The sequence below is a fragment of the Mollisia scopiformis genome, assembly GCF_001500285.1.
Source record: "Mollisia scopiformis unplaced genomic scaffold LY89scaffold_9, whole genome shotgun sequence".
Classification (NCBI taxonomy): Eukaryota; Fungi; Ascomycota; class Leotiomycetes; order Helotiales; family Mollisiaceae; genus Mollisia; species Mollisia scopiformis.
This window is the reverse complement of record NW_017263589.1, coordinates 1,032,996-1,045,017: the sequence shown is the minus strand read 5'-3', so window position 1 is coordinate 1,045,017 and position 12,022 is coordinate 1,032,996. Positions and strand designations below refer to the sequence as shown.

General features: G+C 47.3%; 5 protein-coding genes across 5 annotated transcripts in view; 3 read left to right on the top strand and 2 right to left on the bottom strand.

Moving 5' to 3' along the window:
- Nucleotides 1-237, top strand: part of LY89DRAFT_506244 (uncharacterized protein) — a 1,053-nt gene extending 816 nt beyond the window's left edge. The window contains exon 3 of the mRNA XM_018208024.1: nucleotides 13-237. Coding sequence (XP_018073208.1) covers nucleotides 13-59 — 47 coding nt within the window. The 3' untranslated portion in view covers nucleotides 60-237. The remainder of the gene's footprint in view (nucleotides 1-12) is intronic.
- On the top strand, nucleotides 238-1,083 carry LY89DRAFT_506245 (uncharacterized protein). The gene has a single exon (XM_018208025.1). The coding sequence runs from the start codon at nucleotides 416-418 to the stop codon at nucleotides 902-904; it is 489 nt and encodes a 162-aa protein (XP_018073207.1). The 5' UTR covers nucleotides 238-415; the 3' UTR covers nucleotides 905-1,083.
- Nucleotides 1,084-2,579: 1,496 nt separating this feature from the next.
- Nucleotides 2,580-7,010, bottom strand: LY89DRAFT_613975 (P-loop containing nucleoside triphosphate hydrolase protein). The gene is made up of 3 exons (XM_018210676.1): nucleotides 6,550-7,010; nucleotides 5,841-6,501; nucleotides 2,580-5,781 (listed from the first exon to the last, which is right to left on the bottom strand). Exons 1-3 carry the CDS (start codon nucleotides 6,672-6,674, stop codon nucleotides 2,608-2,610), a joined length of 3,960 nt encoding a protein of 1,319 aa, XP_018073206.1. The 5' UTR covers nucleotides 6,675-7,010; the 3' UTR covers nucleotides 2,580-2,607.
- Nucleotides 7,011-7,776: 766 nt separating this feature from the next.
- On the bottom strand, nucleotides 7,777-8,436 carry LY89DRAFT_582024 (DUF757-domain-containing protein; the record flags this gene model as incomplete). The annotated part of the gene is made up of 4 exons (XM_018209140.1): nucleotides 7,777-7,892; nucleotides 7,942-8,226; nucleotides 8,294-8,318; nucleotides 8,380-8,436. 4 exons carry the CDS (start codon nucleotides 8,434-8,436, stop codon nucleotides 7,777-7,779), a joined length of 483 nt encoding a protein of 160 aa, XP_018073205.1.
- An 844-nt stretch (nucleotides 8,437-9,280) lies between these two features.
- Nucleotides 9,281-11,490, top strand: LY89DRAFT_506174 (uncharacterized protein). Its single transcript, XM_018208023.1, has 5 exons — nucleotides 9,281-9,311; nucleotides 9,372-9,810; nucleotides 9,856-10,761; nucleotides 10,810-11,310; nucleotides 11,358-11,490. Exons 2-5 carry the CDS (start codon nucleotides 9,657-9,659, stop codon nucleotides 11,432-11,434), a joined length of 1,638 nt encoding a protein of 545 aa, XP_018073204.1. The 5' UTR covers nucleotides 9,281-9,311; nucleotides 9,372-9,656; the 3' UTR covers nucleotides 11,435-11,490.
- Nucleotides 11,491-12,022: the final 532 nt, after the last annotated feature.

The following is a 12,022-nucleotide window of genomic DNA, read 5'->3' as shown; positions in this document are numbered from 1 at the left end:
GGAGACGAAGAGGGTGGAGACGAAGAGGGTGGAGACGAAGAGGGTGGAGACGAATATAGCGAAGGTGAAGACGGCCAAGGTGAAGAAAACGAAGATGCAGAGGGCGGTGATGAAGGAGAAGACAGGTACGAGAGTCGCGAAGAGCGACGAGAGATGTTCTATGAAGAATTAGAAGACACCTTCAAATTAAGGACACTTACGGCACGGATTGCTCCTTCAATTCTTCACACCGATTGGCCTGGAATATTATAGCCTCGAGCTCGGTACACACAGTTTCAGCGACTTGGTAGAATACATCAACCGCCCGAAGGTCTATATCAACTGGCAATCCGATATCCTCTGTCTAATTAGTTGCTTCGACTCCATTGATTGGGAAGGCGATCTGACGTCTAAGGGCTCCGCGCTAGAAAGGCTGATGTCCGAGACCAAGATGCGCCGACTTGCTATCTCCATGAAGGAGTTCAATGTCTACAAACACGAGTTATCTAGTCTTGCACTGGATGGGATTATGATATACCTTGCTCCCGGAATCAAAAATTGGGACGAAGGGAGAGTAGGGAAGTATGGGCTCCCTCGTGGATGTGAATGTGGCTGTTGTGATAAGGTCCCCCCTTCGAAATTTGCCATCACCCTGGAAGATCGCAAAAAATGTCATAAAGCGACAGCGAGTGCGGCGAAGAGACGGGTGGCTTTGGAAAAGGGCAACAACTCGTTCATACCACGTGTCCCCAAAGCCCAGTATGATGACACAGTCGACACTGTGCATGAAACCGCACAAGAGCTTTTCGATCAGTTCAAAGACTCGAAATGGAAGGTATCTGGAGGACCAAAGTTCACGGTCAAGATATTGGAGATTGACAAGAGTGTACAATATGATGCATACGAGGCAAAGCGAGCTACGTGAGAACAGAAGAAGCAGGATGCACGGGAGAATCTGAGACGTCGATATTTGGAAGTCTTGGTATTCTGTGATGAATTTTGGAATGGATGGATCAACGAGCTGTACTCTAGTCAACCGGGTGGTACTCTTTGGCGGTGTACATAGTATCGAGGGTGTGAAGCCTCAACTCTGATAGAAAATCCTTGTACTCCTTTTCTCTTTCACAACTCCTCAACAATTTCTTTCTCGTCGTGCTAGCTTCCCAGAAGCAGACTTCTTCTTTGTTTAAAAAAGACTAAGCAGGACTTGAGTGCTTCATGCGTTACAGTGAAAATTGGGGAACAAGATAATACTGTTCCGCAGTTTGTGAGACAGCATAAGTACATAAGTAGGCTAAGTCTCATGTGTAAATTAAGATTCGACTTGTAAAGTGGTACAAGAACGATGTAAATGTCTCTTTATCTCAAAGAAACTACGTTTCCCATGTACCATCTGACAAGCTCTAGAACAACATCATCTCATATTCGAATTCTTACGTAACGAATAATTTTGACATACTTCAACAGTATATTTATCAAGTCTCGGAAATCAAACGAACATTCTCAACGTTGAAAATACCTCCTCTCCTGGATGCATCTACATCTAGGTACTATCAAAGATCTTAGGAGAGAAGGGGACAAAGAGTTAAGAAACTAGGTAGAACTGTCCGATTATATGTAAAGCATGCTGATATGTGATCAGAGTGTATCCATGCCGAAAAAAAACCAAGTTCAGTTGCTCTGTCGGGTCGCAACTGCACAGTACAGCTTGAATGGCTTGATGAGCGGCATAAACGAAATCAGGCTACATCGATGATGCGATGTACAAAGTGTATGGAGCCTCTATCTCTAGATCGAGCGAAGTCAAACGTATGGACCATGATTCAACTCCTGACATGCTCAGAGAGCTTGCAGAATGAATGTGTATTCGTTGCGAAGCAATTTGTTCAAGCAACATCAGGCAGAAAATAAAGTAGGCGCTAAAAATACCCTTAAAACCTTAAAAATCTTTTGTTGCACATCGCAAAATCTGTCTCTGCCCCAAGACCTCGAAAAACGTTTCTCAAAATCCAAACTTTACACCTTCAGGAAATTTCCACGCTAAGAAGCCCTGGACCAATCATATCGCAGTATTCTATTTGTATACGTTCTTCGTTGAGAAACAAAAATCCTCGTGGTTGCGACACGCAACAAAGCTAGAATTAAGGTTTTAAGGTTAATTTTAGCTCCAAACCTTAAATTCGTTTGTTGCATGTCGCAGTTTTTCATGTTGCCAACGATGGCCCTCCACAAAGATTTCCAGCGTTCAGCAGTCAGGAATTTTGGCGCTAAGGGTATCTCGGCCAATCAGAGGGCGGGAGGGATTTTGGGCGTGTTCTTTGTTGTTGGGTTGTGAAGTGAAGCAAAATTTTTGGAATACCTAGATAAGCTAAGGCAATCACGTGAAGAGCGCGGTTTTCCCTATCGCATTCTTTGCAATGAAAGTTTGAGTAGCAGTCTGGGTAGCACTGCCTTCGGAGACGGTCTCAGAAATAAGGGTCTGTCTGGGTAGTATCGATTTTGGAAGCTGGCTTGGAATCACTGCGCATGAAATGCTATCATCAGGCATTTAAAATCTGGAGTAGACACATAAATCAACAGAATGCATTTCATACTTTCAAAGGGCATCGTATTTCTATCCTCTCGTCCCTAATACGACGTCTGTCTAAACCAATTCTGTCGAGTCCTCGCCTTCCACGGGCTTGCTATCCTCTCTATGCCCAACCCTTTCGCGTCCCCCTTGGTCGCCGACTTACTCCCAATCAACCCCGCAAATGCCCCATCCTTACTCCTCAGCTCATCAAATCCACCACTCTCCACCATCTTTCCATTCTCGATCATGACGATCTGATCGCAAATCCGCATCATCTCGACCGCATGGGTGATGATGATCACTGCTACACCACCATCTCTGGCATCTTTTCCTCGTTGAATCAGCAAACGCACAGTTTGTCGGATCGCCTCTGCACTAATAGCATCGAGTGCACTGGTCGCTTCGTCAAGAATCAAGATCCTTGGACGTCGGACTAGTGCTCGTGCAATAGCGATTCTCTGGGCTTGCCCGCTTGAGACGCTCATTCCTCCTTCGCCCACAATGGTAGCGTAGCAATTCGGTAAGCTCATGATGAAATCATGGATACCAGCGTCTCGAGCGGCTTGCATTGCCGAATTGAGGTTCGCGTAAGAAGAGCCTTCTGGTAGGCCGTAGATGATATTCGAGAGGACGGAACAAGGAAAGAGAAGCGGTTGTTGAGCGACGATGGAGATCTGGTTACGAAGGCTGGCCATATTGCATTGGGTGATGGGCACGCCGGCGAAGGATAAAGGCGCGAGCTTGTCGACGGGAGCCGGGTTGGGTGTGTAGAGACCAAGGAGGAGGGATGAGATGGTAGATTTTCCCGAGCCCGAAGGCCCGACGATCCCTGTGCAGGTTCCTGGTTGAAAGTTGAGCGAAATATTCTGGAGGATGGGTTTGCGTTGCAGGGGATAGGTGAACGAGAGATTGCTGAAGGCGATTGGGAACGGAGATTTCAATCGCTTCTTGCCCATGGTCTCCGGCGTATTGTGTAGTGGAAGATTGGCGAGATGAAGCATGTATGTCGCCGCTGTGCGTGATGAACTGAGCTGTGGCACAAGCATCAGCATCGCCATTGCGTTAGCAATCCCAAACATAAGAAGATTGACGACTTGAAGAACGGTAGTCACATCGAGTTGTCCGCTGGTGATGATGACGGCGCCATAGTAGAAGACGCTGGCAGTGAGTAGATAGCTCATGGTATCTCCCAAACCGAAGAAAGCACCTGTATAGATGGCTCGAGACATCCCAATCTTATAGGTATCAACTGCGGCATTCTCATACTTGCGTTTGAAGTATGATTCCAAGGTCAAAGCCCGAACGACGCGGATGTTTGAGAACGTCTCCGTGAAGATACTGCCGGTATGCTCTGAAGCCTTATTGCACTTTTCTTCCCATTTCCCGCTGACAAGATTGAAAACCTGTATTAGAACATACATAGCTGGACCGCAGGCCACAGCCACGAGTGTGAGTTTCCACGAAATGACCATCGACCAGACAAGCGATATGCCCAGCATCCAGAAAGTTGTGAAGATAGGACCTGCGAAGCGACCTATCAGATTGCGCATCTCTTCTGCGTTGCGATCCAGGTAAGCATTCAAATTGGCAGCCGAATTTCTCTCCTTGTCGAACCATGATCGTGGTTGGCGTAAAATTCGCTTCAAGGCTTCCACTCTCAACTTGTTGACCCACGCTTGTCCGCTGTGTTCCAGCGCATAATGCATGGAAAACACGGACACCGCATCGACCACACCGATGCCTAGCAGAATCAAAGCCCACTTCAGTGCCTCCATACCTCGATTACTAGGGAGATAGTAGACTTCAAGCAGTTGCGTAAACACATAAGCAAATGCTGGAGTCGAAGCTCCTACGATCAGAGCTGCCAGGAAGCCGAGAACGAGGCACGATCTGTCTCTCCAGTTCAGATTTGGCCAGACTGTCTGAAAGATCAAGCTCAACGACGCAGGCTTTTTTAAAGGTAATAATGGAGGCGATAAATCGACTGGAAAAGGTGGCTCATGCTCAGGACGATCAAGGTCAGGTAACTCAAGTCGAGGTAGCTCAAGTTCAGGTAGATGCTTAAATCCTTCGCCTCGGTTTCCTTTTGGATTTGGATTGACAGCGCCTTCGGGCTGAGATAGACTCTTATTTGCACCTTCGAGGTCGTTAAATGTAGAGTCTATCGTATTGGAAATCGTTGGAAATGCACGAGAGAACCTGCTTGATAAGGATTCCGGCGAAGCAAAACGCGTGGAAGTGCTCCAGCGAGGGCTGAAGGATCCCTCATCCGAAATGACTGGCGACGACCATATGTTTTTATTCCACGTTGAATCTGCCTGAGTAGCTCCAACACTGAGGAGAAGACTATTTCGAACGTTGACGCTGGTTCCTGTACGAGGTGATAAGTTCGGCATGCCGAATGGCCGGGAGACGTGGTTCCAGTTCAAGTGTAGTAGCTCGTCAAAGGAAGATTTACTAGGTGTTGCAGGTGAGGTGGGTGCAGAACTTCTTCTTTGATCCGCGAAAGGTATCAATGGGGTTTGAGCAGCTGCGACCAGAGCAGCAAAAGCTCCGAATTGTCTGTCTGCAAGGTTGGACCGGTAACCTTCTTGTACCACGGTGCCAGCTTGAAGCACGTAGACATACTCATTATCATGGATCTGAGAAACATCATGTGTGATGATGATAGTGGTCTTTCCTTTCCGCCACTTTCGAATCTCGGTCATAACTCTTTCCCTGCTCGTCTGGTCCAGGGCACTGGTAGCTTCGTCAAGGATGAGGATAGGAGAATTTCGTAGACGGGCTCTTGCGATGACAATTCTTTGCTGTTGGCCACCGCTCAGTGCTTGTCCACCGGACATTGCAACCGTCTCCAGCCCGAGCGGCAATGCTTTGAGTGTGTCTTCAAGGTCAGCAGCCTGGCATGCTTCAACAATATCATCTGTAGTTGGAGCAAGTTCGCGACCGAATGCGATGTTCTGGAGGATAGTCTCGTTGAATAGAACACTTTTTTGTTGTACCAAACTGACATTTTGGCGCAGCCAATCAGGATCCAGGATATGTAAAGGATTCCCATCTAAGAGAATTTCTCCTCGGGACGGTTCGTAGTACTTCATAAGCAAGCTGCCAAGGGTGCTCTTCCCCGATCCACTAGACCCGACGATAAAAGTTGTCTCACTAGCTGGAAAGAAGAAATTGGCTTTGTTCAGGATTGTTTGTTGTGGGTTTACTGGATATGTAAATGAGACCTAAGATTGTATCAGAGGATGATGATTATAGTACCAGGTTATTCAATTCCACAACTTACCTTATTAATCTCAATATCACCCAGGCACGACTTTGGCTTACAAGACCCAGTCATAGTTGTAATCTTTCTTCCATTTCGCATCTGGATCATGATGGTCTCCAATGTGGCACCTGCCGACATCCCCTTTGTCAATACAAGCCATTGTGGCAAGACGACCTCGACAGCCTGCAAGGCGTTCAGGCAGGCATAGAAAGTGGTAAGGACATGTCCAGGGTCGACGCCTCTATTGACGAGATAAAGTCCGAACCAAAATCCCTCAACAAACAATGCAATCATCATAAACTTGATGATAGCATGCTGAAGAGCATTGGTGCGGGCTTGAATCATGTAACTAATCGCTACACGCTTAATTGTGCTTTCATACTGCCAGACTTCCTGATCTTGGCCATTGTACGCCTTGACTGTATTGATGTTCGTGATGGCGGTGTTGGCGTACTTCGAAGCTTGTGTGAGCTCGCGCTTTTGCGACTCAATCGCGGGACCCAGTTTGAGCGAAACAAAGTATAGAAGGGCTCCAGCAATGGGAAATGTGGAGATGATGACAAGGGTCAGCTTCCAGGAGAAGTAGAACGCAAGTCCCAACGCTGCGCCAACACCGATCACTTCGTAAGTCAGGAAGCCGAGTGGCTGAGAGACAGCCAATTGAAGCTCCCGTATTTGACTATAGCACTATTAGTATCTCACCGAGCCTGTCAAAGGTGAAGCTTACGTCTGAATTCGGATCATGAGAGCGCCAACCCCGTCTTGTCGTAGATCGTACCACTCCATGTTCTTATCCAGCATGCCTTCGAACATTTGAAGTCTCAGACTTTTGGCCTGCAATTCTCCAAACATCACCCACGAAGAGAAGAAGACTCCTTCCACGATCCAAGCAAAACCACCGAGGCAAACAAGTGCAACGCACCACTCGGATATTTCGTGGAGGCATTGCTGAGTGTCCAGTGTTCCCGCACCGAATTTCGTTAAGACGGAAAAGATTTTACCAAAGAAGACGGCCGATGCAGGTTTGATACATGCTGAAATGAAGGTGGAGGTAAGAGCGAAGGCCACTGCTGGAGCGTGGCTTCTCTTGAGGAAAATAAACAGCGAGCGCCACGAGGGTTTCAGATCGTTACTCTCGTCCGTTCCAAGAGGTTGAAGTTTACGCGATGACCCATTAGTCTTCTCGATATAGATAGAACTGTGGTTTGTTGCTGGACTTTCTTCAGAGCTGCCAAAGCTTTGAGATAGCTGAGGGGTCATTGTGTGTTGAGGTCAATTGTGGCGTCGAAAATTATGAACAAGGAATGCAATTGAACGAAATTGATTGAAGACATGTTTGTGAAATTGTCGTTGGGGTTGATGAAGCCTTTCAAACAATCTCTTCAGCAGAACAATGGGTTCTGTAGACTGAAGCTTGAAGTTATGGTCGTTTCATTGTTCTCAAGGCGGGGGCCCCTTAGTATTGTTTCCTAAAACGAAGCGAAAATACCGATTGCAGGTACTCTACCACCGAGATCGGACCGGAAACTTTCTAATAAAGATGAGCGGATGACATTTACTAATCTGATTGATTTTCGAGAAGGGGCAAAACACAGCAAGCAAGATAACAAGGATTACGAGCAGGATTTGTGGCTAACAACTCGCTGGCAGCCGAAACAGCCATCGGAACAATGTAGTATGATTTTGACCAATGTGGCCGAGATGTAGAGTAGAAATGCCTTGAATGTGGACCTCTGTATTTTGAGAATGTCATGCTGTTTGGCATTTGGATCGCATTGGCGCTATGTGGGGTATACTTCAGTCTCTCAACCTACCCTGGCTATGAAGAAATTCCACCGCTCTTAGCAGAATGCCCAACTGAAAGCCATTAACTGAAGGATACTTCTGTCAAATATGCTCAGAAAAATTCCTTCGTCGGATCGGTATTGTACAATGGCATGGTCGAGATGCAACATCACGACTTGGCCTCTTTCGCCTTCGCCAACTCCTTCTGGTGATCCTCGTAGATCCAGTCATTCAACCCGTTTTTATTCCTAGCAATTTCGATGGCATAGAACTGCATCCGAGGCACTATACATAATTAGTTTTCCTCTTATTTGACAGCCAAGCTCAATCTTACCAAAGATGGTACCTTCTTGATCGTACTCCGTCTTCGGGCTCGTTCTGACTATTGTGCCGAAGCTGTAATCATCGATCTTCTTCTCGTATGCCATCATGAACTTTCGCCAACGTTCTTTGCCGGTTTTGCTCTTTATTTCGTCCTCATTCAGGGGAACCGCAGGGTCGAATTCAGGGAAGTCGGTTTTCAGGTGTTCGTAGATATCATCGTCCATCTTTGTAAGCCTCAGAGAAGATCCGCGAACCTTCTCCAGTATGGCCCAGTATGTAGTCAAGTGTTGCACGGCTTGATGGCGGGGTCAGTGGCGGGGTAGACGACATAGGGGAAACGAACCGCCTATAGGGGCGCATACCTTTGACAGCGAACTGCTTCTCAATCTGCGTGGGTATTAGCAATTTGTATCGTGCTGCACAGCAAATGTCCAAGGGCATCCCATACATCTTCGAGGTTATCTGCCTCTTCAGCATTGAAATTGGCTGGTGCTGCGACCGACATGGCGGGACAGGTAGGGAGGAGTTCAGGCTGCTTAGAGGTTGTTTATTGTGTCGGCAGATGGTCTGCAATAATTTCCTTGCGGAGGAATCTTGATCTCAACTTATAGATCTTTTTGTTGTTGTGTATGGGAGAAGGGTTAAATATTTCTTGTGACGCACCGGAAAAACCTCTGCCGATGATCCCGGTCGGCCCATGGCTTTCCATTTCAAATTTTGCAGACGACAACCGTGACCAACATTATCGCTCAACTACGCCTCGAAGCAACTCCAAGCAACTCCAAGCTTCTTAACATGTCTATTTCGTATTTACATAGTGATGTATCGAGTGCAACCTCTAAATCGAGTATTTATTCATGACGGTACTGTTCTGGCCAAGCTAATGATGCCCAGTCGGGTGTCCCTCTCGTCAGGACACGTCACACATCGACATGTAACGACTTAGACATATCTACAACCACTCTATGGTACACTACTATGTGAATATGTAGATTTGGCATTGCCGAGAGGCTTTGAAAGGTATGATCATGCGCAAAGTCTTGCACTCATTAACGCTGAAAGACACATGCCGACTTGGCTTTGTCTATCAGCAATGGATGGCATAGTATGTCAATGCCCCCTTAGCTTTTGCATATCATAGTCTTTAGTAGCTCATAATCTATGCTTACAAACGGACATTCCTGTTAGAAGATGCTGTTGTCTACGTAAAGCATCTGAAACTGCGCTTCCATTAGTCAAAAGTGCTTTTACATTGGGAGTTCGAAACGTGGACCATGTTCACATTTCACTAAAGTGGCATTTGGAACCCTAAGCATAATGCAGGATTGCAAGTGTATAACGACCTTTTTACTTGTAATGGACATTGGTAGCACCGTTTATGTTAGTCGAATTCTTCTGCTGTCTCGTCGACTTTTATACACCTTTCTTGACTGTATTAAGTGTCTATCTATCGGAGTGCCCAGTCTGTCCGATGTATGATCTGCTGAAATTAGTTTACCACATTCCAGTCATGCAATCCCCAACACAGCTGCACTACCTGAGTGCTGTTTTGCTTGCACTTGGTCATGTGACCCCCGCTCCGCTATAAGTCGTTGCAGACTAGCGGAGACCTTACCTAGGTAGATCTCCAAATTTTTTCCCTTTGCTTTCTCCTCCTACATACGACTTCCGACAACAACAATTCGCAATCATTTGCTTTCCAAGGTTGCCTTTGCCATTGCCATCATGGGATTGAAGTCATCAGCGGCTAAGCCCAAAGCGGGATCGCTCCTCGCTTCGGACAAGGCGCGATCTCCCAAAGCCAGACTGGGAAAGATGAGAGGAGTCCTGACTAGATGGAAACACAAATTGGACAGAAGTGACAGCAATCGCCTCAAGAGTAAGTTTGTCGACAAGTATATGAATCCCCTGCTAACTCTTCCAGTGCCTCTCCGTCGTTCAAGCCGCGCCTCATTGAGGTCCCTCGAGTCGACCAGAAACTCCTCCCAAACCCTCCTTGGCCGCCTTCCCGGCGCGCGCTCCTCGTCATTCAGCTTCAGTAGCCGTTCGACCACCCTTCCGGTACGCGCCTTGAGGCCCATTGAAGAAGAATACACGATCCCAGAGTTCGATCAAGAAACCGATCTGAAGGTGATCGTCGATGACCTTCCCTTACAAGCCGATCTTGACCTAGCACTCGAGAGATTGATCCCAAGTCTTGAGTATAAGGATCCAGGCAAGGCTTGTCCTTCTAAGGATAGGGATTGTCCATATGGGTATTGCCCGTGCGAGCCTTATCCCACGCAAAAGATCGATCTGAGCAGCCCTATGTTTCCTTGGTTTAAGTTGCCACTCAAGATCAAGCAAAGAATCTACGAACTCTGCTTTCCGCACGAGGACCGAAGGATTTCACTTATGAGACCAAGCCTGACCGAGGCAGCGTTTCCGGCCGACTACTTTGCATCGCCATGGGATGTTCTGGACCCTGTCTGGGGCCTCCTTGAGTGTTGTTACGCCTGGCGTACTGAGGTCCTGGCATATTTCTGGTCCCAGTTCCACTTCCACGTTACTTTGAACGAGTTCACCGGACCACTTACCTGTCAATTGTCTCATGTCTGGCTCGTTGAAAACCTTTCGATGGTTCAGAGACTGACTATTGAGAGAGACTACACACGTTTGGCAGGCAGCGCTAAGAAGAATGCAGATCAACTCAGTTTCAAAGTCGCTGCAAAGGTCCGAGCAACGGTTCAGACGTATGTGAAGGAGTTGTTGAAGCGTGCAGATGGAATGCACATGGCTGAACTGCATGTTATGGCAAGAGGTTATGTTGGCTGTCGACCTGGAACAGAATGTGAGTAATCCCAGAATCAATTGATTCGAAGCCAGGCTAATTGTACAGCCCGATATGTCCCTGAGGCAATCGAAGATAATGTTGCCCCTATCTTGGAACTCTCCAAAATCTTGAAGCGCTGCCGAATGTCGGGCTTTTCACGCACTTTCTCGAACTCCGTGCTACAAAGTCTATTTGAAGACCGAATCGGAAGAGTTGTCCCCAGTGTCCCATTCGACAATGCGTGGCCTTCTCTTATGGCTTGTACTTTGGAGGGTCTTTACACTCCTTCCATTATGTCCACATCAGAGCTTGAGCAAGGAGTCAAATGGTCAATCAAGACGAAGGAAATATTGAAGAAGAAGTTCATCAAGAAATCTTCGAAGGCCGAGAAGAACGGGGCAAAGGGAAGTGACAAGAATGCAGAAACTCGTCTATTTACGCCACCTGCACCAACTTCTATTCCTCAATTGGGTTCGACTTTTGCACATATCGAGGTCCTTCCACAAAACTCTATCACAAAGAATGGTCGCAGTCCCACTGTAGCCCATGATCCAGGTGCGGCAATTAGTATGCCTAACCCCACGATCCGAAGCCCTCCCTCTGAGCCTCACAAGATTTTCGGTACGAAGCATGTCCTACCAAGCACTGGCACTCACTCTGCACGACCGACACAAGTCATGAATGCTACTGAGTCCGAGAAGAATGCAAAGGCATCTAGAGTGAGAATGGTGTCGGAAATCATTGGAGATGTTCGCCCACTCTTAAAACACACAGACGATTTGGTTATCGGATCCAGCGAACATTACACCACATCCCTTGCTACGGTTGGCAACGCGAAGGAAGGCGGACCAAGCAAAACCAAGTCTCCGGATATTTCGATTCCCCGATCCATGAAGAAGGACAATACATCGGTTGATGAAAGTAGTGATCTTCCAGAGCGTTTCCCCGATTTTGCTTCTCTCAAGATTGATGAGGTAACCAAGGAGGACGAAGCCAAGACCGCGATCAACGAGCCGAAGCCAGCAGCTGCCGAGGAAGCCATCACAGAGCCTGTGTTCGATTTAGCTCTTCATCAAAAGAACATTGCAATGATGAATGAGGCCAATGAGCAAAACGCTGCATACCAGCTGGCAATTGAAGGATTGAAGCGTCGCTCCGATCCCGCAGCAGGTTCTCCCAATGAAGAAAGCCACTCGAAGGGCTCCACCACCATGACAGATGGGGGCTCTTCAAGTTCAAGTACCGGTCGGAAGACCTTTCTTCTTCCAAACTTTGGCGG